We start from the raw sequence: 16932 nt of genomic DNA on the forward strand, positions 1-16932 counted from the left end.
GCAGACTGTAATTATCCTGAAAATCCTCATTCTTGCTGAATATTACTTAGGACGAGACAGAGACAGGATTTTATAGAAGGAGAATTTTGCATTAAACAATACAGTACAGGGTTTCACTTAATTAGAAGGCTGAAGATTATTGCATCCAGATCTCAGAAGTGGTTGGTGGTTGTTATTTTAATTTGAAAGCAAAATAAAACAAACAAAATAAAGTCAAGAAAGATTTTGCTACAGCAGTTTATCAGTAACAGATAAAATGGGGAAAAAAAAAAAAAAAAAAAAAAGAAAAGAAAAGAAAAAGAAACCTCCAGATTACTTTCTTTTTATTTGACTGAGAGGCTGAGGGTGTCAGTTCAAGTCCTCAAGGAATACAAGTGGATATTTTTGAGTGTTTTCTTGGGAGGTGGTGCAATTTCGTTGCAGGATATTCTAAAACAGCAGTATTTTTTACAAGCATACAAGGAAATCTAGTGGGCAGCATTTGGCCTTCAGGTGCTTGTTTGTGGAAGAGCTGAACTTGAAATATCTCTGAGAAGGCTTTTGGTAAGGGTTCTCTAATGGAAGGTATATTACTTTTCTATGAGTAGTTGATTAAGATGGAATTTTTCCTGTTAGGAATGGATTTTGACTGTGGAACAACTGGAAGCTGAGGCACTTAAGATCTTGCTTTCAGAGGACTATACAGAAAAAGAACATCTAAAGCTTTCAAATCAGAAAATCTGTCTGTTGCAACAAGAAGTGTGTTTCCATATGGAAGAAAGGAAAGCCCTGCTACAAGAGGCCAATGACTTCTTTCATGCTGCTGCCAAGGTTGGTAAGAAGCCAAATCTGTAATAATAACCTAATAATACAGCTGTCAGTGTGCTCTTGAAGGCTGATAAATGTGGTATATGCAAATGCAGGTTGCTAAACTGTTTGGAGTGGAAAATTACAAATCTGGTTACCCTTTAATATTGCCTTTCACCTCAAATTCTATGCAAAATGACAAATGCATTTTAAATACACTAAATATATATATATATATATAGAGAGAGAGAGAGAGAGAGAGAAGAGTCAAAGTAGTGCTGTAAAATCTTGAAAACTTGCAGTTTCCCCTGAAATATTAAGATGGTCAGGTGGGAAGGTGATGGCACAGTTGATTTTAAAGTTTTCAACCTAAAATCATTGTTGGGCAAACTCATGGGAACAGCTGAACACAGAGTTGATTAATAAGGAATTGAGGGAGCTTAATATCATTAGTTCAAATATGTTGATATGTGTCAGGTTAACAATAGATTTTTATGAAAAGACCAAATAAGGGTCAATAAAGGTGGAAACTGTGTTATAACAGACTTCTGTAAGGTTGAATTACTGCTGTTTCATGTATTGATGGTAAGAGTAATACAAAATCCTCAAGCCACTTGAAGCTGATTCAGAGCTAAATCTGTTTTAACCCTTAAAACTGGAAAACAAATAGGGATATTTATCAACAGAAGAGCTTCCAGTGGAGTACTGTGGATTGTTTGCTAGTATTTTTCTGCTCGTGATATTTGTAATTTATGTAGGAGTCGTAGGTAATGCAGACTGGCAATCTATAAGCACTTATACAGGCAAGGAAATTGTAATAGCATATGATTTTTCTATCCAACAGACAGCAAAATCCACAGACGAATGTCAAACTTTGCCAAATTCCAACTACTAATAGACCATATGTTTTAAACAGTGAAGAAATGAGTGATTGGAAAAATTTGCCACAGCTGTATTAGATTTCTCATAACTGCAAACTGGATTATATTATTTAGTTAAAGCAAGAAATAATTTAGTAATTTGTTTGGTTTACCATTTAGTAAAAGTAATTTCTGTTATTACATTCTAGTATTAATACACAACAGTTTGTTAAAGGAAATTTGAGTTAGAGCTTAAGGCTTAAACAAAGAACCCTCTATCTCATCAGTCCTTGATACCAGTAGAGACCTTACTCAAGCCTTTTCCAGGTGTGTGCTATGAGATCAGAGACCTGTCTTTTAAAAAATGGCTTCTCAGTTTTGTTGCTGTGATTTGGAGCACAAAGCTCTTGAAACATTAAGTCTTTAACCAGCAGTGCTGACTAACTGCCTGTTACAATGAAGTTCAAGAAAACAAGGGTTTGTGTGTTTTTTGGAAATACTAAGTACTTAGACTCTGCTATCTGAAGGTGTCCCATTGAATTTTAAGTCTCTGATGATTTTGAAAATAAGGTGATACATAGGAAATTTTTTCACTGAAAAGAAGGAACTCAACATTAAAGATCAAACGTAAAATGTGAAATCTCTCTGATTCTGTTTTACAACAAACCTGTTCTTCAAGGCCACATATTTAAGGTATTATTAATGATGAAAACCTTTCTTCCAAAACCTTTTAGTTAGAATGCTCATTAGAAAATGTTGTGTTTTAAGATGTCCAAAGACCAAATGGTCTTTTTATATTTTCTTTAAGCATATTGTTTGCAGACAATGTATAGAAGCTTTAAAACCAGATGCTTTCCAAGGATAGTTCAACAACAATCTTTGAACAGGCATGGGACTTTGAAAGCAATACAACTATATGGAGCCAGATGACAGTAGAGAAACAGAGGATGTACAGAGGGATTATATCCTTTACTTCCTTGAAACGATCTCAAAACCATGACAAGTAGATGAGGAAGACAGACTGAACTAAAATAAAACTAAATCAAAATCAGATACCTAAAGTGCATATACATAATCACAAAACTGAACAGACTGGGAAAAGTGCATAGCATGATTTTTGTTGCTTTTTTAGAATTACTTAAAATGGATTCCAATCAGAAAGAATGGTCAAGGTAACCATTAAAATAAAGAAATGTAGGGAAAAATATTAAGAATCTTTTTGAATGACATTTGGATTTATTACGAAGGTTTTATTTTAATAGGAGAAAATGTCAAAATGGCTCAGGAAAGAAGGGTATTTTTTCTCCTCATAGGAATTATGCCTGTGTTATCTTCAGTGTGTTGGTGTTCTTTTAAATTACAGCCTGTAAGGTCTTGCTAGCATAACTATTGTTTTCCCTACTATTCTTCCATGCAGAAATGAAAAAAAAAGTACCCACCCTGTCATTAGTGTTAAGCATTTAGATCATAAATTACAACTGTCCTGCATCTTTAACTTCTGAATATATAAGTTGCAAAGTATTTTTGTGTTATAAGCTGATAGATCAATTGATAAAATTTCTAAAACAGCATAATATAATTTATGCTCTGGTAACTGCAGTTGTATGTAGATGTGGTGCTTTCCTCATACTCTGTTGTCTATGCCATAATATGCTTATGCTATAAAATATATACACACATGCTAATTCTTTAAAAGAGCCTAAGACTCTAAGGTAAAAGTAGAAGACTGGCTTTGTGTGCATATTTTAATGTTGAATTGGTTGAGCCTTTTAAAATCTGAGTTTTGGGCGTGATATTGCTATTCTGAGCAGAATAGGAAAGGTATAGAACTACTGGTGATGGCAGTGGCTGCTGTGGAAAAAGTCAATCCAGATAATATCTTGCTGTTATCAGGCTTCCTACTTGCAACTGAAATTGAGGATGAGGAAAACAAGTCTTTGCTTGTGGTAGCAGCCTTAATTGATCAAATCAGCAAAAGCACTGAGAATGCAGGCAATGCAACTCAGTAACATTGCCTGTCACCCTTGAAGATGCAGACTGATGAACACACAAGGCACTCAGATGTTTAGGAAGTAAAGTTGCAGAGAAGACATAATTCGATTCCCCTCCTCCGTCCTGGTTCTCTTCTAAATAGGCTCCCATCCAGTTACCGTTCTGCTCATGTTGCTCTTTGATAAATGTAACCATGCTTTATAGCAAGATTCAAAATAAGTACTTACATTTGCTGCCTACCTAGTTGTATATGCTAACTAGTAATACTTAGAGTGGCTGAGTGGTCAGCTCTTTCTGAAATGCTTACAAATCCATAGTCATTCTTGAACACTTCTAACTTACCTATGACTTTAATATTCTTAAGTATGACCCTGAAGACTGGAATTCATTATACAGGGTGTTTCAAAAAGATGGAACCAATTTCAAAGCTATAGTGTACAGAACAAATTACCCCAAATAAATAAACTTTGCCCAGTTCTTGAGTTCATGTGAATGGCCTCTATTTACAGAAACAAAATCTTTGAGGTTCACTACCATCTGAATAAGAAACTTCTGCTTGCCCTAAAGGAAATCAGAATAGGCATAACAAAACCAAAGCTGCATATGTGCCAAATCAAAGCCTATCTTTTAAATAAAAATGTATTTAATTGTAATTTACTTGTTGGATATACACTTGATATGTTTAAAACATGTAAAAGCAGAATAACTAAAGCTTTCAGGGCTGATGTGCTGTATCACTTTTGTTATTTTGGTTCTGCTTCAGCTGAACATACTGAGTAGTTTAAAATTTGAAGAGTAATAATGATTTTGCATGCCCTTATATTAACTTCTGTTGCATTATACCTGTGTTCTTCCGAGTCCTGCAAAGTCAATATCAAGCCCTAAATTAAAATATTGCTTTTCATTTCTGAAGTAATGTCAGTTATTAAGTGTCTACCAAGCATATGATTATGTAAAAGAATATGCTTGCACGTTTTAAACAGAAAAATTGACAACAAATGCTTTTTTTTTTTCTTTTTTTTTTCTTTTTTTTTTTTCAGGTACTTGATGGTATTGAAGGTATTGAGAATTACCTTAAAATATTTAATTCTGAAAGCTTACATTTACCTAGCTTGACAATGAAGTTTGAAGAATTACAGGAAGCAATTAAAGTTTGCACAGTGACTACCTTGCAAAAGGGACAAACTCTAGTTAAAAAAGCAGATTCTCACAGGTATTCCCTCCATTTTTGCATATCTGCTGCATTTCTCCATATCTACATGTTGCTTTATAACTAAACTAGTTAGAATGAGACTGCATTTAGAGTCAATGTAGGTAGGTGTGCATTTAAATGACCTAAAACTCAAAGTTGCTGCCATACTTACCTGTTGATATTTACACAAAGCAATCTCCTTAACAAAAACATTTAAGAATGCTACATGCTACTTTTAAGAGTGGTGTCAAACAGTGGAATTGATGTTAGGGCAGTGTTCAGAAAAAATGGTTTAGTTAACATTTTGGAAAACTAAATGTATGAAAATGAAAATCAAAATATGAATGGCTATAACACTCCCTGCTTCCCAATGTAATCCTCTTAGATCTTTTTGAAATAAAATAGAAATTGCTTTGGGAACACACTTAGCTAGCTTTACAGCTATTGTTACTGCTTCGGCATGTCTTGATATTTTAATTAAATTGAAAGCAAAGGGTTTTTCCTCAGTGAAACTTTGATTCCTAAACTAGCCGTAATGCCAGAATGTATGCTGCTGTTCTCTAGGATCTGATGTTCTGCTAGACATTACCTCAACAGAAGCAGGTATTGTGTTTCAAATTATGTCTGCACAGCATTAATTAGTGCTAAGAATGCCAAAGACCTTTATACAATGAATCCCTAAAATAACAAGTCATTAATTTTCTTTATTCCTTATGAAGAGTTTTTAAAAAAATGTTTAAACAGTTTAAATCAGCAGTTGGAGAGTAAGATATCATTGGTGCACATAAAGACAAAATGAATTATTTTGTCAAAATAACCCTACCAGTTATTTCTGGTAAAATTCAATCAAAAGAGGGAATGCCACAGGCAGATATCCTGTGTGCCAAAGTGCTGCTCAAGATATTCTATAAATAAATATATAAAGTAAGATTTCTGCCTAGAAGACATTGTAATTTAGAAAACAGCCAAGTATTACAGCTGAAGCAGCAGTGATTTAGAGAAGGAAGGTGAAACTTAAAGCGATATCAATGAGCAATCTCACTAGAAATGTATTTTGCTGTTTCTAAAGAACAGTGAAAAATCCCAGGCTATCAAATAGTTTAAATGTTTATTTGCATCATAAACATAATTAAGGTCTGTTCTGAGAAAACAAACATAGAATATTCTAACTTTTCAGTTTCTCCCTGCTGCCTTCAGGCTTCACAACCTGAATGTAATGAATTTGCCATATATTTGAATGACTGGTGCTAGAACTTGTGTGCAGGTGGAACACTATATTCCTACGCATGTGCTCAAGGAATACAATCATGGAACAATTTCAACTGGCAAGGAACTCTGAAGGTCATTTGGCTCAGTCCCTTGGTCAAAGCCTGTCAGTTAGATTAGGTTGCTTAGGGCCAAATTTTTAATATTTCCAAGGATGGAGATTCCATAGGTTCTCTGGGCAACCCGTTCTACTGCTTAAGCACTCTCCTTGTGAAATGTGTTTTCCTTACATCCAGCCAAAATTTATGTTGCTGCTACTTGTGACAATTGCCTCTTGCCTTTTTGCCATACACCTCTGGAAAGACACCACTGCCTCATAGGTAATGAAAGACAGCAGTTAGGTCACCTCTTCACCTCTGCTCTGAACAGAGTTTTGGCAGCACCCCTTGTACATCATGTGCTCTGGTCTCCTGCCCTGTTGGTGGCCTCCGGTCAGTTCACTTCAGCTTGTCTGTACATTGTGGGGACCCAAACTGGACAAACTAGCCTCCAGACGTAGTTTCCCGAGCCCTTAACCAGAGGGGAGTAACCTGCTGGCTGGTCTCTTCCAGATGCAGCTCAGCATCTTAGGATGTATGTGATATTCTTTTCTCAGCTACTGTAGAAACTGAAATATTTGAACGTCTAAAGAAAACATTCTTTTTTTTTTTTTAAAGTAGAAGTGATGTGCCATATATTTTCACTCTTTTTAGGCTGTTCCATTAGTGGTTCTAGTCTTTAGATAGAAGTCAGAATAATTCATGAAATGAGTTATTTCTCAGTGATTCAAGATCTCTGGAACATGAATCTAACTTACGCACTGGTAAAAAATGATTTGTTTGGAAATGTCATTCCTGTGTTCTACTTGTTATCAATTTTGTCTAGATTAATTTTAATATTTCTCTTGGTTGTTTTTCTTTTAAGGGTCACAGTTTAAAATACATAAGTTATTTATAGAAATCAACAGAAAAGCTGGTGGTTTGGTTTTGGTTTTGTTTGTTTTTAAGCATTATCATCCTGATTGTTGATCAGAAATGAGAAATAACAACAGTTCTGCTTTTCCATTTTAGCTCTTGGGTGACGGGAATTCAGAAAATGATGGAATATGTTCAAAGAAAAGTAGATCAATTCATCAGACAGCATCCAGACTATAAAGAACTTACTTTGAAGAAACAGCAATGGACTGCCACACTTGAAGATCATCTAAATAAGGTGCATCATAACTCCTTCTTCTAAATGTATTCATGAACAGCACCTTGCATTTCCATAATTTAGCTATGTGAATTTTGAAGTAGTTTCAAATAATAACAAAGAACATATTGTTTTGTTAGAGAGCACACAGCTGTAATTAGAATGTTGAATGCTGTTATCAGCAGAAATGAACCTAAAGCTGTTCTGAAAAAATGCAGCTGTTTCCATGAAAACATTTTACCATCTTCAATAAAGCATGGATTTACTTAGATAATGAGCCTTTATGATCTTTTGGAAAACAAATGAGCAATCAGGACTGTGACCTGCATGCAGGTTTTGTATACCATTTCTATGTCTTCTGTTTCATTTGGCTGAGGATAAAAACAGAAGCGTGGCAAAACTGGGGGTTAATTAGCGTGGTGACTGTGAACCACAGCAAATTTTCAGTAAAGCGAAAGGAGAGTATATTCTGTTTGCTTTAAGAATTCCCTTATGGATGCATCAAGGACATTATAGCCTTCTTTAAGCTGTTGAATGTTCTGTAGTACTGCACACATTTTTAATAACTTCTCAGAGATGGAGTGGGCACATGACTCCTAAATAAGGTTCTATGTGTGAATTCAAATTAAAAAGTAAATAAAATTAAATGACTGAATAATTAAGTTTGTAATCTGATATTTTATCATATTGGCGTGATGTTTGCAACAAACTACTCTGAATCAAATAGGCAGACAATTTGCCATAAATTGGTCCCTTTGCATACAATTTATGTAGAAGAGACCTTGTGATATTAGAATCCAGTGAAAATATTGTTCAGTTTAGCTGAAAATAAGACTTGCTGACAGCTGCTATTGTTCTTGTAGAAGTGGTGTTATCAGCATATTGTGAGTCTTAAGCTAAAACTTCAATTATGAAGGTAATTTTTACTTAAAATTTAGACTCCAATTTTGACATATCATTTCATTCTACAGTTTGTTCTAATCACTTTGTTCCCAGACTTGCATTAGAGAACATTTTGAAGATACAAGTCATAATACATGATCTTTCTTTACAGTGAACAGTGCTTTTTGTTATATTCCTACCAAGAAAACAATTTTCGTTCCAACCTTTTGCTAATGCAAAGTATCCCAATGAGTCTGGTGCTAAATTCAGCTGCCCCAAGCCTCATTTTATAAAGCTTGGACCTCAATCAGCAGCTGCTTTTTAAAATATATGGTATGTGTGAATTCACATACCTAATAATAACTATATGTACTATGGCTGGTATCGGCTTCCTCTGCTCTTCATAATCTGTTCTGTTATCATCATGCCTATATAATGTTTTGCAGTGACAATGAAATGGAGTTGTGCAAATATCTGCATAAAAATATGTCTCTTGTCAGGGAAGCTTTAAATGTACTTTTTGAAAAAAAAAACGGAGCATAATATAAGTATTTCTGCCAAGGTTATAATATCTAGATTAAAATGGAGTTGTGCCTTATTGAAATAACAAGCCTGGGATACTTGAGATAAAGGAAAGTACTATCGACAAAAAGAGAGCAAACAGGAATTGGTTTTCTCAAATTCTGACCATACCCATTAGAATTTTCTCAAGATAAATAGTAGGATTTTCTTCCTTTTTATTTTCATTCCTGAATTTCTCTTATTGTACAAAGTACCTAATCTAAACACCAACAGACAAATGCTATTTCACTTTTTTCTATCCAAAGTGATGTTTTATACTGTTTTTGTACTGTCTGCTTGCATAAATTAACTATAAAAATAATGCTTTCAAATAAAGGTATCGCAGTGGATTAAAAAAGTCACACAGGTGCTTGCAGTTGGTGTGGACATCGGCTCATATTTGTCTGAGACAGAAAGAGTTTTGAATGAACACCTTGAACTAGCTAAACAAACACAGGTAAAAAGAAATATAAATGGCAGCTTTAGTAATGTTAAACACTTTTAGAAACAAATGCATGCTGTATGTAATTCTAAATAAGATGAGAAGCTGAGTTTCCTATGTGTTCTTGGAAAGAAAATAGGTCTGTAGTTTAGTTTAAAACTGTAGTTAATCAACAAAACCACAGATACCACAAGTCAATCCTCCCCACATCATTGGTTATCCCTGTTGTCTCTATCTCATGTTTTTTGTTTCTACCTCAAGATCCCAGTATCAACCTTTGACAGGAAGACTCTTCAAAGGTGCACTGCTACTCCTACCTAAGGCACCAAGTTTAAAAATTGTCTAGATAGTCAGAGGCACAGAAAACTCTTCTTGTGCTTTATCATGCCAAATAAAAGGGATGAATCAGCAAAAAAAAAAAAAAAAAAGAAAAAAAAAAAGTAGCTCCCAGGTAGAGAAACTTTGCAGGGGGCTGTGAAGTTGCCATCAAATATCCATTAGTCACATTGGGAATGCAGCCAAGGTATGAAAACACTGCAGCACTCAGCTCTGCAGCACAGAGGAGGCTGGTTTTAAGTCACATCCATGGCCTTCAAGTAATTGAATTACGTGTAAGAAATCCTAATGATCCTAGTGATAATTAACAATGATAATTAACAATGTTAATTATCCTAGTGGTAATTAACAATGCGATATCAATATTCACAAGTCCTTTTCAGTCATTATACATATTGTTCTATGCTTGTACCCTCAAAGGACACTTCAGATGAACTGGAAGCAGCTGAGAGAATCATCAAAGATATGGAAGAGTTTGAACCGGAGCAAGTGGCAACTTTTTCTGGCAGAACTGACTTCCTGAATGAAGAACTGAGAAAGATTGAAAAAAATACTAGTTCAAAACTAGAAATTCTAGAAACTTATGTGGCCTTTTTAAAGTCAGCTGTGGAGGTATAGATTACGTATTTATTCTCAGACTAGACTGTGAAAATCTTACAAGTGAAAAATGTGCTTTTAGGTAGCCAAGACAAATCCTGTGGATGCTGTGCCATGGAAGCGCTGCAAGTCTTCATAAGGTCTTTTCTACTTTAGGAGATCTGTTCCACCAGAGCAAGCAGCCCTGATCATCGAACTTACATCATCATGGTGACTAGTATAGTACAGATTTTCTGCTGATTTAAATCACCATTATAGGAATTGAATTTTTACTTTTTATCCTGCACACATGTGCTCTCTCACTACATACATAATAAAAATGCTTATGTTTGTGTACCATGACTCTTAAATTTACTGATTTTACTTAATATAATTTTAACGTATTTCACATAGTATGTTGATTATAGATGTTTATCATATTATAATATGTATAATATATAGATATTCATCACTGTCTTGCACTACTTCAACTGAAATGCTAATTCATCAGAAGGTTTTTAAAAGTTAAATGTAAACCAGCTCTGGCTGAAATCATAATCAATTCAATACCAACATAATTTTGGTAGCAGTGCTAATGATGCCCAGGGCAGTTAATTTTTATTTTTCATGTAAAGCTTGTTTTGAGATTCTACAACACTGTTGTTCTTTTGTATTTAGAAATAAATTGTGGATGGAGTAGAACCTATCAGATAACTTCAGTTACTTCATATTAAACAGATCTCTGAAAATACTTGCATTGATACACTGGTATATAATATCTGTGTAATATGTGACAGAAACAAAACAAATTGCTGCTGCCTGTCTTCTTGTCATTGACCAGTTTACAGGTTATTTAAAACTTTTTTGTCATTTAGTATTTGTATAGATTTTAGGGAGGATGATAGATCTTAAAACCCGGAAAAGATTCAGAAGCTGCTATTCACTTTTATTATACCTGTATGTCTTCTGACTTATAGCAGCTTGATTTCTGTTTTTTTTAATGCTTATTTTATGTCTTTCTGTAGGTGAATGATGACATTCAAAATCTGAAGGAATTCTATCAGTCAGAACCACTACAAACAAACAGGGAGGCTGAAAATAAAATTGCAATGCAGTCAGCCAATACACAATGGCAAAAGGCTGTAAAGAAGATATTTTTCACCGAAAATCTGGGTTGCAATTTTCTTAATTTAGTAAATATGGTGAGTATCATCTGATAAACCATATTGAATATTTGATGTTTGCCTGTGGTGAGGTCTAATCCTAGTTCTGTGACTGGATTGTGATTTCTCCATTGCCAGTTTTAAAGGAACTGATGCTGCTATATACTCTTAAAATATGAAAGTATTATTTGAGTACTAATGACATTTAAGTAATACAAAAAGATTTGTGATTAACACTGACAAAGTCCTTAATAAATGATCCGGTACATGCATACAAATATAATACATGCATATACCCATTTTGTTCATGTGGGAAAGTAGTCTATATGCAAGTATTGAGTTTATTTTACTTCCACTAGGAGGCAGTCTTTACTGATTGAGTGAAGTTCTAAAGAAATGGATGGTAGAGCTACTTCCTTACAGATAATCTTTCCTGGTGTCTTTATGTTCTGTCGTGGGTTCAACTTCACTGCCTAGGCATCCCTATCTAATTTTCCAGCATCCATTGACGAGATGATCGTTTGAGATGTGCAATCATTCCCTCAGTCACTCCTTCTAAAGTGATCCCCATTAATGTAGACAGCCTGGATACACAGCTGTTCGTTCTGTTTTTATAGGACAGACTAGGGAGCGGGTACATCAGGGCAAGAAAGGGGAGCTGGTTTGGTAGCACCCAGCAGCGTGCAAGAGGAGCTAGAAAAACCTACTTAGGGAAAGTGGTCAAGAAGTTTGCATGGGCTAAAGTGTGTGCTGTCTCAGCTGGATGCAGCCAGGCACACATAAAAGAGTCAGTGTAACCGTAAGCTGAATATTTGTGAAGGTGAAGTGCACTCCAGTCACTTAAAGTCCTAACAGATCTTCAGATATTGTCTCTCTAAACACCTGGAAATGTGTTGCCACCTTATTTTCTGTTATGCTGTTCCCATTATGTTATTATGTAGTAACTTTTAAATATCTGGAAGATACAGATCATATGGATAACTTATGAACACAACTTTTCTTAAAAGAAAAATTTTGAATTGGAAAAAGCAGAAACAGTATTACCCAGTTTTCTGTTATTTCTGATACAGCCTCTGTTAAAAAGAGGAAAAAGACACCAGATGTTTAAATGCTGAACACCTTATTCCTCTCATGCTTCAGTACTGCTTTGGTTATCAGCAGAAAGCAGTGATCTTTTCTTCATCCACTTCACTTTCCAGTTACTATTTCCCAAAAGGCCATGTTGGGTAGTTCTGTCTATTCAGAAATTACTTTATTCTGTGTAAACATTAAACAGCCATCAGATGGCAATCATTCGGTCATTAGTGACCTGTTCTAGGTTTTAAATTTTATCATTAGCCACATCTTCAGTATACAAATTCTGTTGAATTTGTGTATTTCTAAGAGAATAGTGTATTTTCTAAGAGAATAGTGTATTTTCAAAGAGAACATTTTGTTTAAGGACATCTAGAGTACCAGAAATTTTCAAAGAAGTTACACTAGAATAGTTGCTGTTTATGAAGCTTTGTTGAGACTTTAATGTTAGGAGGGTTTAATTGTATTTTATAAAAACACATGTGAAAAAAAAAATGTCTGTTTATTTGCCAGGTAAGTGAGAGCTTAGTATTAAAAGCAGAAAAATCTGTAAGAGTAACAGAAGATATCATTGCTAATCTGAGTAAAGAAAAGAAAGAGCTGACCAATCTTTGGGCAATCTGGAATTTTAAAATTACTCAAGTAAAACCTGTCAAGCAACAGTGCCAGATCTTTAAAGAACAACTGAAAAATGTAAGTAAATTAGCCAATGAATAAAGGTAAACATTTCTAGATTGTTATTAGTTTGTCTGTGACTCTCTCATCGACTATTACAGGTACCATTTAAGAAAGAGAGATGATTACTAAGATACTTCTCCATAGTCTGTTCTGCCATTCAGATTATCATCAAGAAACATGAAATGTTGTTTATCTTTTTCCCCTTATTCAAATATACACAAGTCCCCACTTCAGATTTCAAGTTTTAATCAAACCCATATTCTATACCAGCAGTGCTTTAGATTTTGTGGCATTCTTTTAGGGGTTATTTTGTATGGGGGGGGAGGTGTTGTTTGTTTTTGTTCTGTTTCTCATTCATGTTTGTTTGGTGTGTTGTGTTTTGGTTGGTTTTGTGGTTTTGTTTGTTTGTTGGGGTTTCTTTTAGCACTGTTTTGTTGTGAAGAACTACTAAACTAAACAGTACCCTGATATTTACTAAACTTAAGTCCAACCACGTTCATAAAGAAAGAGGATTGAAACCTCCTTGGCAAGGGACAGTGTGCAGTGTTCCTTAAAAGCAACACTAGTCAGGACACTAGCAGAAAGAGAGGTTTGTAGCTGCTGTTTGTCTAGTGCGATTTATCACTAAATCACAACATCTCTTATCACAGAAAAAACACTGTGTGTGGGTCCTCTGATCTCAATGTCTGAATTGTTTTTGCATGCTGTCTTAAAGATTTCCTATCACCCTTGTCACTCAGAGGGTCTGAGACAGAGGTTTTACTGACATTTGGGTGTCTGGCTTGGGGAAGGTTCTTGTTACAAATTTGGATTAGAGTTTAAATGTATTTTAAAAATTATTTCATGCAAATAGAAACACTGAACCATTTTATCTTTTAGACTACTCATGGATTAGAGATTCTTCAAGATGCACTCCAGCTTGCAGCAACAATTGACCTTGGAAGTGACCCTTTTATTGTTTTGGAACTACAAAAAAAGCTTAACCAAATGAAACCACAGTATCAGGTGAGAAACCAAGCTAGAGAAATGCATATTGGATCCAAAGCTCTTTTTGATACAGTAAAAATTCACATTCATGTTGACCCCAGAAAGAGTGTCTGAGATCACAGTGTTTTATGTCTTGTATTACTTTTCCGGAAGGAAGGTTTTGTCTGTGTTTATAAGGTTAAAGGAGAAGACGTTTTACTTTCTGTATCCAGAGAATGTCTTGTGTGGTGTTAGCTGTATATTGAAGTGACACACAAGCCCTGGGGTGGTGGAAGTACAAGGAGAGTATCAGCTTCATGCTGCAGAGATAGAGCTGGTCAGAGGCTGAGGTCTGTCATACTGAGCTTCCTACCTCCTCTGAATACTGGTTCTGAGTTGTAGCAATTCAATCTGCCATTCACCTACAAGTCGGTTTGATTAGTTTAGATCGAAAACTGTTTCTGGGTGATACTTGAGATTCATGTCTAGCAAAAAGTACAGTATGTCGAGAGAGTTCTAAGGAGCATGGCATTGATTTTTCCCCAAGGCAATTTACCATTGTGAAGTTGTTATTTCAACAAATATATTTCTGTAATTTGAGTAACTGCTTTTGCTTTTTTTTTTTTTTTTTGGCAGCAACTGGATGCTGAGCTTGAGTACCTTACAAAGTTCTTAGAATTGCCAAGTCAGAAAGGATTTCCTGTGAAAGAGAATTCTGAAACAATAAGTGAGCTTACTCATTTCCATCAAATGGTAAAGAACACAATGACAGCATATGATGAGATTTCCAACAAGACAGTCAAATTCCATCACACTAAAAAAGAAGTGAGTATAATCTTTCAAAGTATACCTTCTTCCTGTTGCAGTTAAACTCTTTTTGGGTTTAGTATCTGTTGGTCTTTCTCTGCCCCCATTCCTGCCACTCCCCACTCCAACATTAACCTACCTGTTCATCAGAACTAAAATTTTTGATCTAGAAGTGCAGGAAATTTGTAGAATTTAATATTCAGATCTGAACCCAAATTTAATGACTTAATCCCATGTCCACAAAGTCTAGGGTAATACATTATGAATAAGGAATGAATTATAAACTTCCTTTCATGTTAGTTTAAATACACACTGGTTTTCATTTTAATATATTCCAGCTGGAATGTCTGTCAAAATCAGGAGAACTGGATATTCCTAAAGTATGTGAGAACCCTGAAAATATACACCATGCTAAAGCCTACCTTGTGAATGCTCAGGAGAAACATGCACATATCAGACAGCTATATAAACTGCTTATTACCCAGGGAGTAGATATCTTGTCTGCAGTGCAGCAACATGTGAGTAGAACTAGAATGATCTGTGAAATCAAGGATAAATACAAAAGAAGATTATTGGAGATACCTGACTGACTTTTAGATGTACGAAAATGTATTAATACTCTGGAAAAATAAGTACAGACCTTTAAGTTCCTTTTTAAAAAAGGCAAAACATAAAATGTAAAACAGTTGATAATTTTTAGAATTCTGCTTTTAGACTTTGCAGCCATACAGCCATTAAATTAAGTGAAACATCCAGAAATGATCAGATTTAATTTTCAGTAGTTACTCACATTACAAATTGCTTTTGCTAATAGAAAAGAAAAATTAATTTTTTTGAAATCCTGTTTTAATTTTTTAATGGTCTGTGAACAGATTTTACTCTGGAAAGCATTGAAATACATTTGAAATAGAGAGGAAACTAATCTTAAAATATCGTTCACTGGGGAAAAAAAACCCTTGCCTTTCTGTTCTCTAGTATTTTTTGTTGAGTTCAAGGCCCTGTTGGCAATTTCTTGAATGCCATATCTCTATTTTAGACTCCTGCTACTTTGTAAAGGTTGTTTTGCGTATTTATTCTCCTATAAAGAAAGGATAACAAAAGAACTATAACAAAATATAATAAGGGTGTTACCCTGTCAGTGAATTCCAGACTGATTTGCATGGCAGAACTTAGATAATTTTGGAAAGGAGTTATTTATTCAGAGCAGGATGGTTATTGCCCTGTATGCATCTACTGGGGAGAAAGCAAGACACTCCCTTATGGCCTGCCTAGATTATCCACATTGCTAGTCTGCTCTTCATACTCCATAAACTGATAGAGAGCAGAAAGGAGCTAATCTCCAGGTGGTAAAGGAGTAAAACAGGTCACTTTCTCTTTGCTTAGAGTAGACACCATGCATGAGTTCTGACTTTGACCCAAAACTACTTATCAGACTGCTGGTGATTGGAACTGCTATGTACTTGATCTCATTACTTTAGAGGTTTAATAGTTTAGTTTATCCCATTGTGACTGACTACGCATGTTCTGCCTCAAAATGATTACATTTCCTGATTTTCATAAGTTGGTTATCTATTCCCTGTTTAGAATTGCTTGAATGTTTCTGTAAAGTATCTGAAACAAGAAGTTTCTAGATTAGAGTGTGAAAGCATTAACTGGAGTTCCAAAGCCGATAAGCATGAGGAAGAACTGTCACAGCATTTCCAGCACTGCACTACTCAAGAGGAGATAAATGAGGTAAATGAGATAAATCCCGACAAGTAAAATGACCGTTAAAAGGCCTGTTGTGTTTTGTTATACATTACTGTTTACCATTCCTCTTGATGTTTCATACATATACAGAAAAGTTGATTTTAATTTTAACAACAATCTTGCATCCAGTTAGCAGCAATATTGACCTATGGTCCATACCTCCACAGTTCAGGATTATATCAAGTTGTTGGGCTGGCGATAAACTGCTTTCGCTGTACCAAGAGGACTGGGAATAGAGCAGCTATATTTTGTTTGGCTTTCAGCTCTGTCAGGTTCATCTGAAATACACGAGTCTTCAGATTTTTTTCTTACACAGATAAAGTTTCAAGTAAAAGTAGAATTTACATATATTGCTGTTGTAAGACTATTAGAAGGAACTTTCAGTCTTCTAATGAAAAGTTCAGAGTAATTTAGTACTTAATATTTTCTCAG

At 34.9% G+C, this 16932-nt stretch overlaps 1 protein-coding gene across 1 annotated transcript in view; it reads left to right on the plus strand.

Moving 5' to 3' along the window:
- The window catches only part of CCDC141 (coiled-coil domain containing 141), a gene marked incomplete at both ends in the record, with an annotated part of 68162 nt that overhangs the window by 23472 nt on the left and 27758 nt on the right, over positions 1 to 16932 (plus strand). Inside the window, 11 exons of the mRNA XM_080346951.1 lie at positions 616 to 810; positions 4679 to 4851; positions 7146 to 7287; positions 9047 to 9166; positions 9908 to 10099; positions 11089 to 11265; positions 12814 to 12993; positions 13858 to 13983; positions 14581 to 14769; positions 15090 to 15269; positions 16336 to 16485. Of these exons, the coding sequence (XP_080203077.1) occupies positions 616 to 810; positions 4679 to 4851; positions 7146 to 7287; positions 9047 to 9166; positions 9908 to 10099; positions 11089 to 11265; positions 12814 to 12993; positions 13858 to 13983; positions 14581 to 14769; positions 15090 to 15269; positions 16336 to 16485 (1824 nt within the window). The remainder of the gene's footprint in view (positions 1 to 615; positions 811 to 4678; positions 4852 to 7145; positions 7288 to 9046; positions 9167 to 9907; positions 10100 to 11088; positions 11266 to 12813; positions 12994 to 13857; positions 13984 to 14580; positions 14770 to 15089; positions 15270 to 16335; positions 16486 to 16932) is intronic.

This window comes from Nesoenas mayeri (assembly GCF_963082525.1).
Source record: "Nesoenas mayeri genome assembly, chromosome: 6".
NCBI classification, from domain to species: Eukaryota; Metazoa; Chordata; class Aves; order Columbiformes; family Columbidae; genus Nesoenas; species Nesoenas mayeri.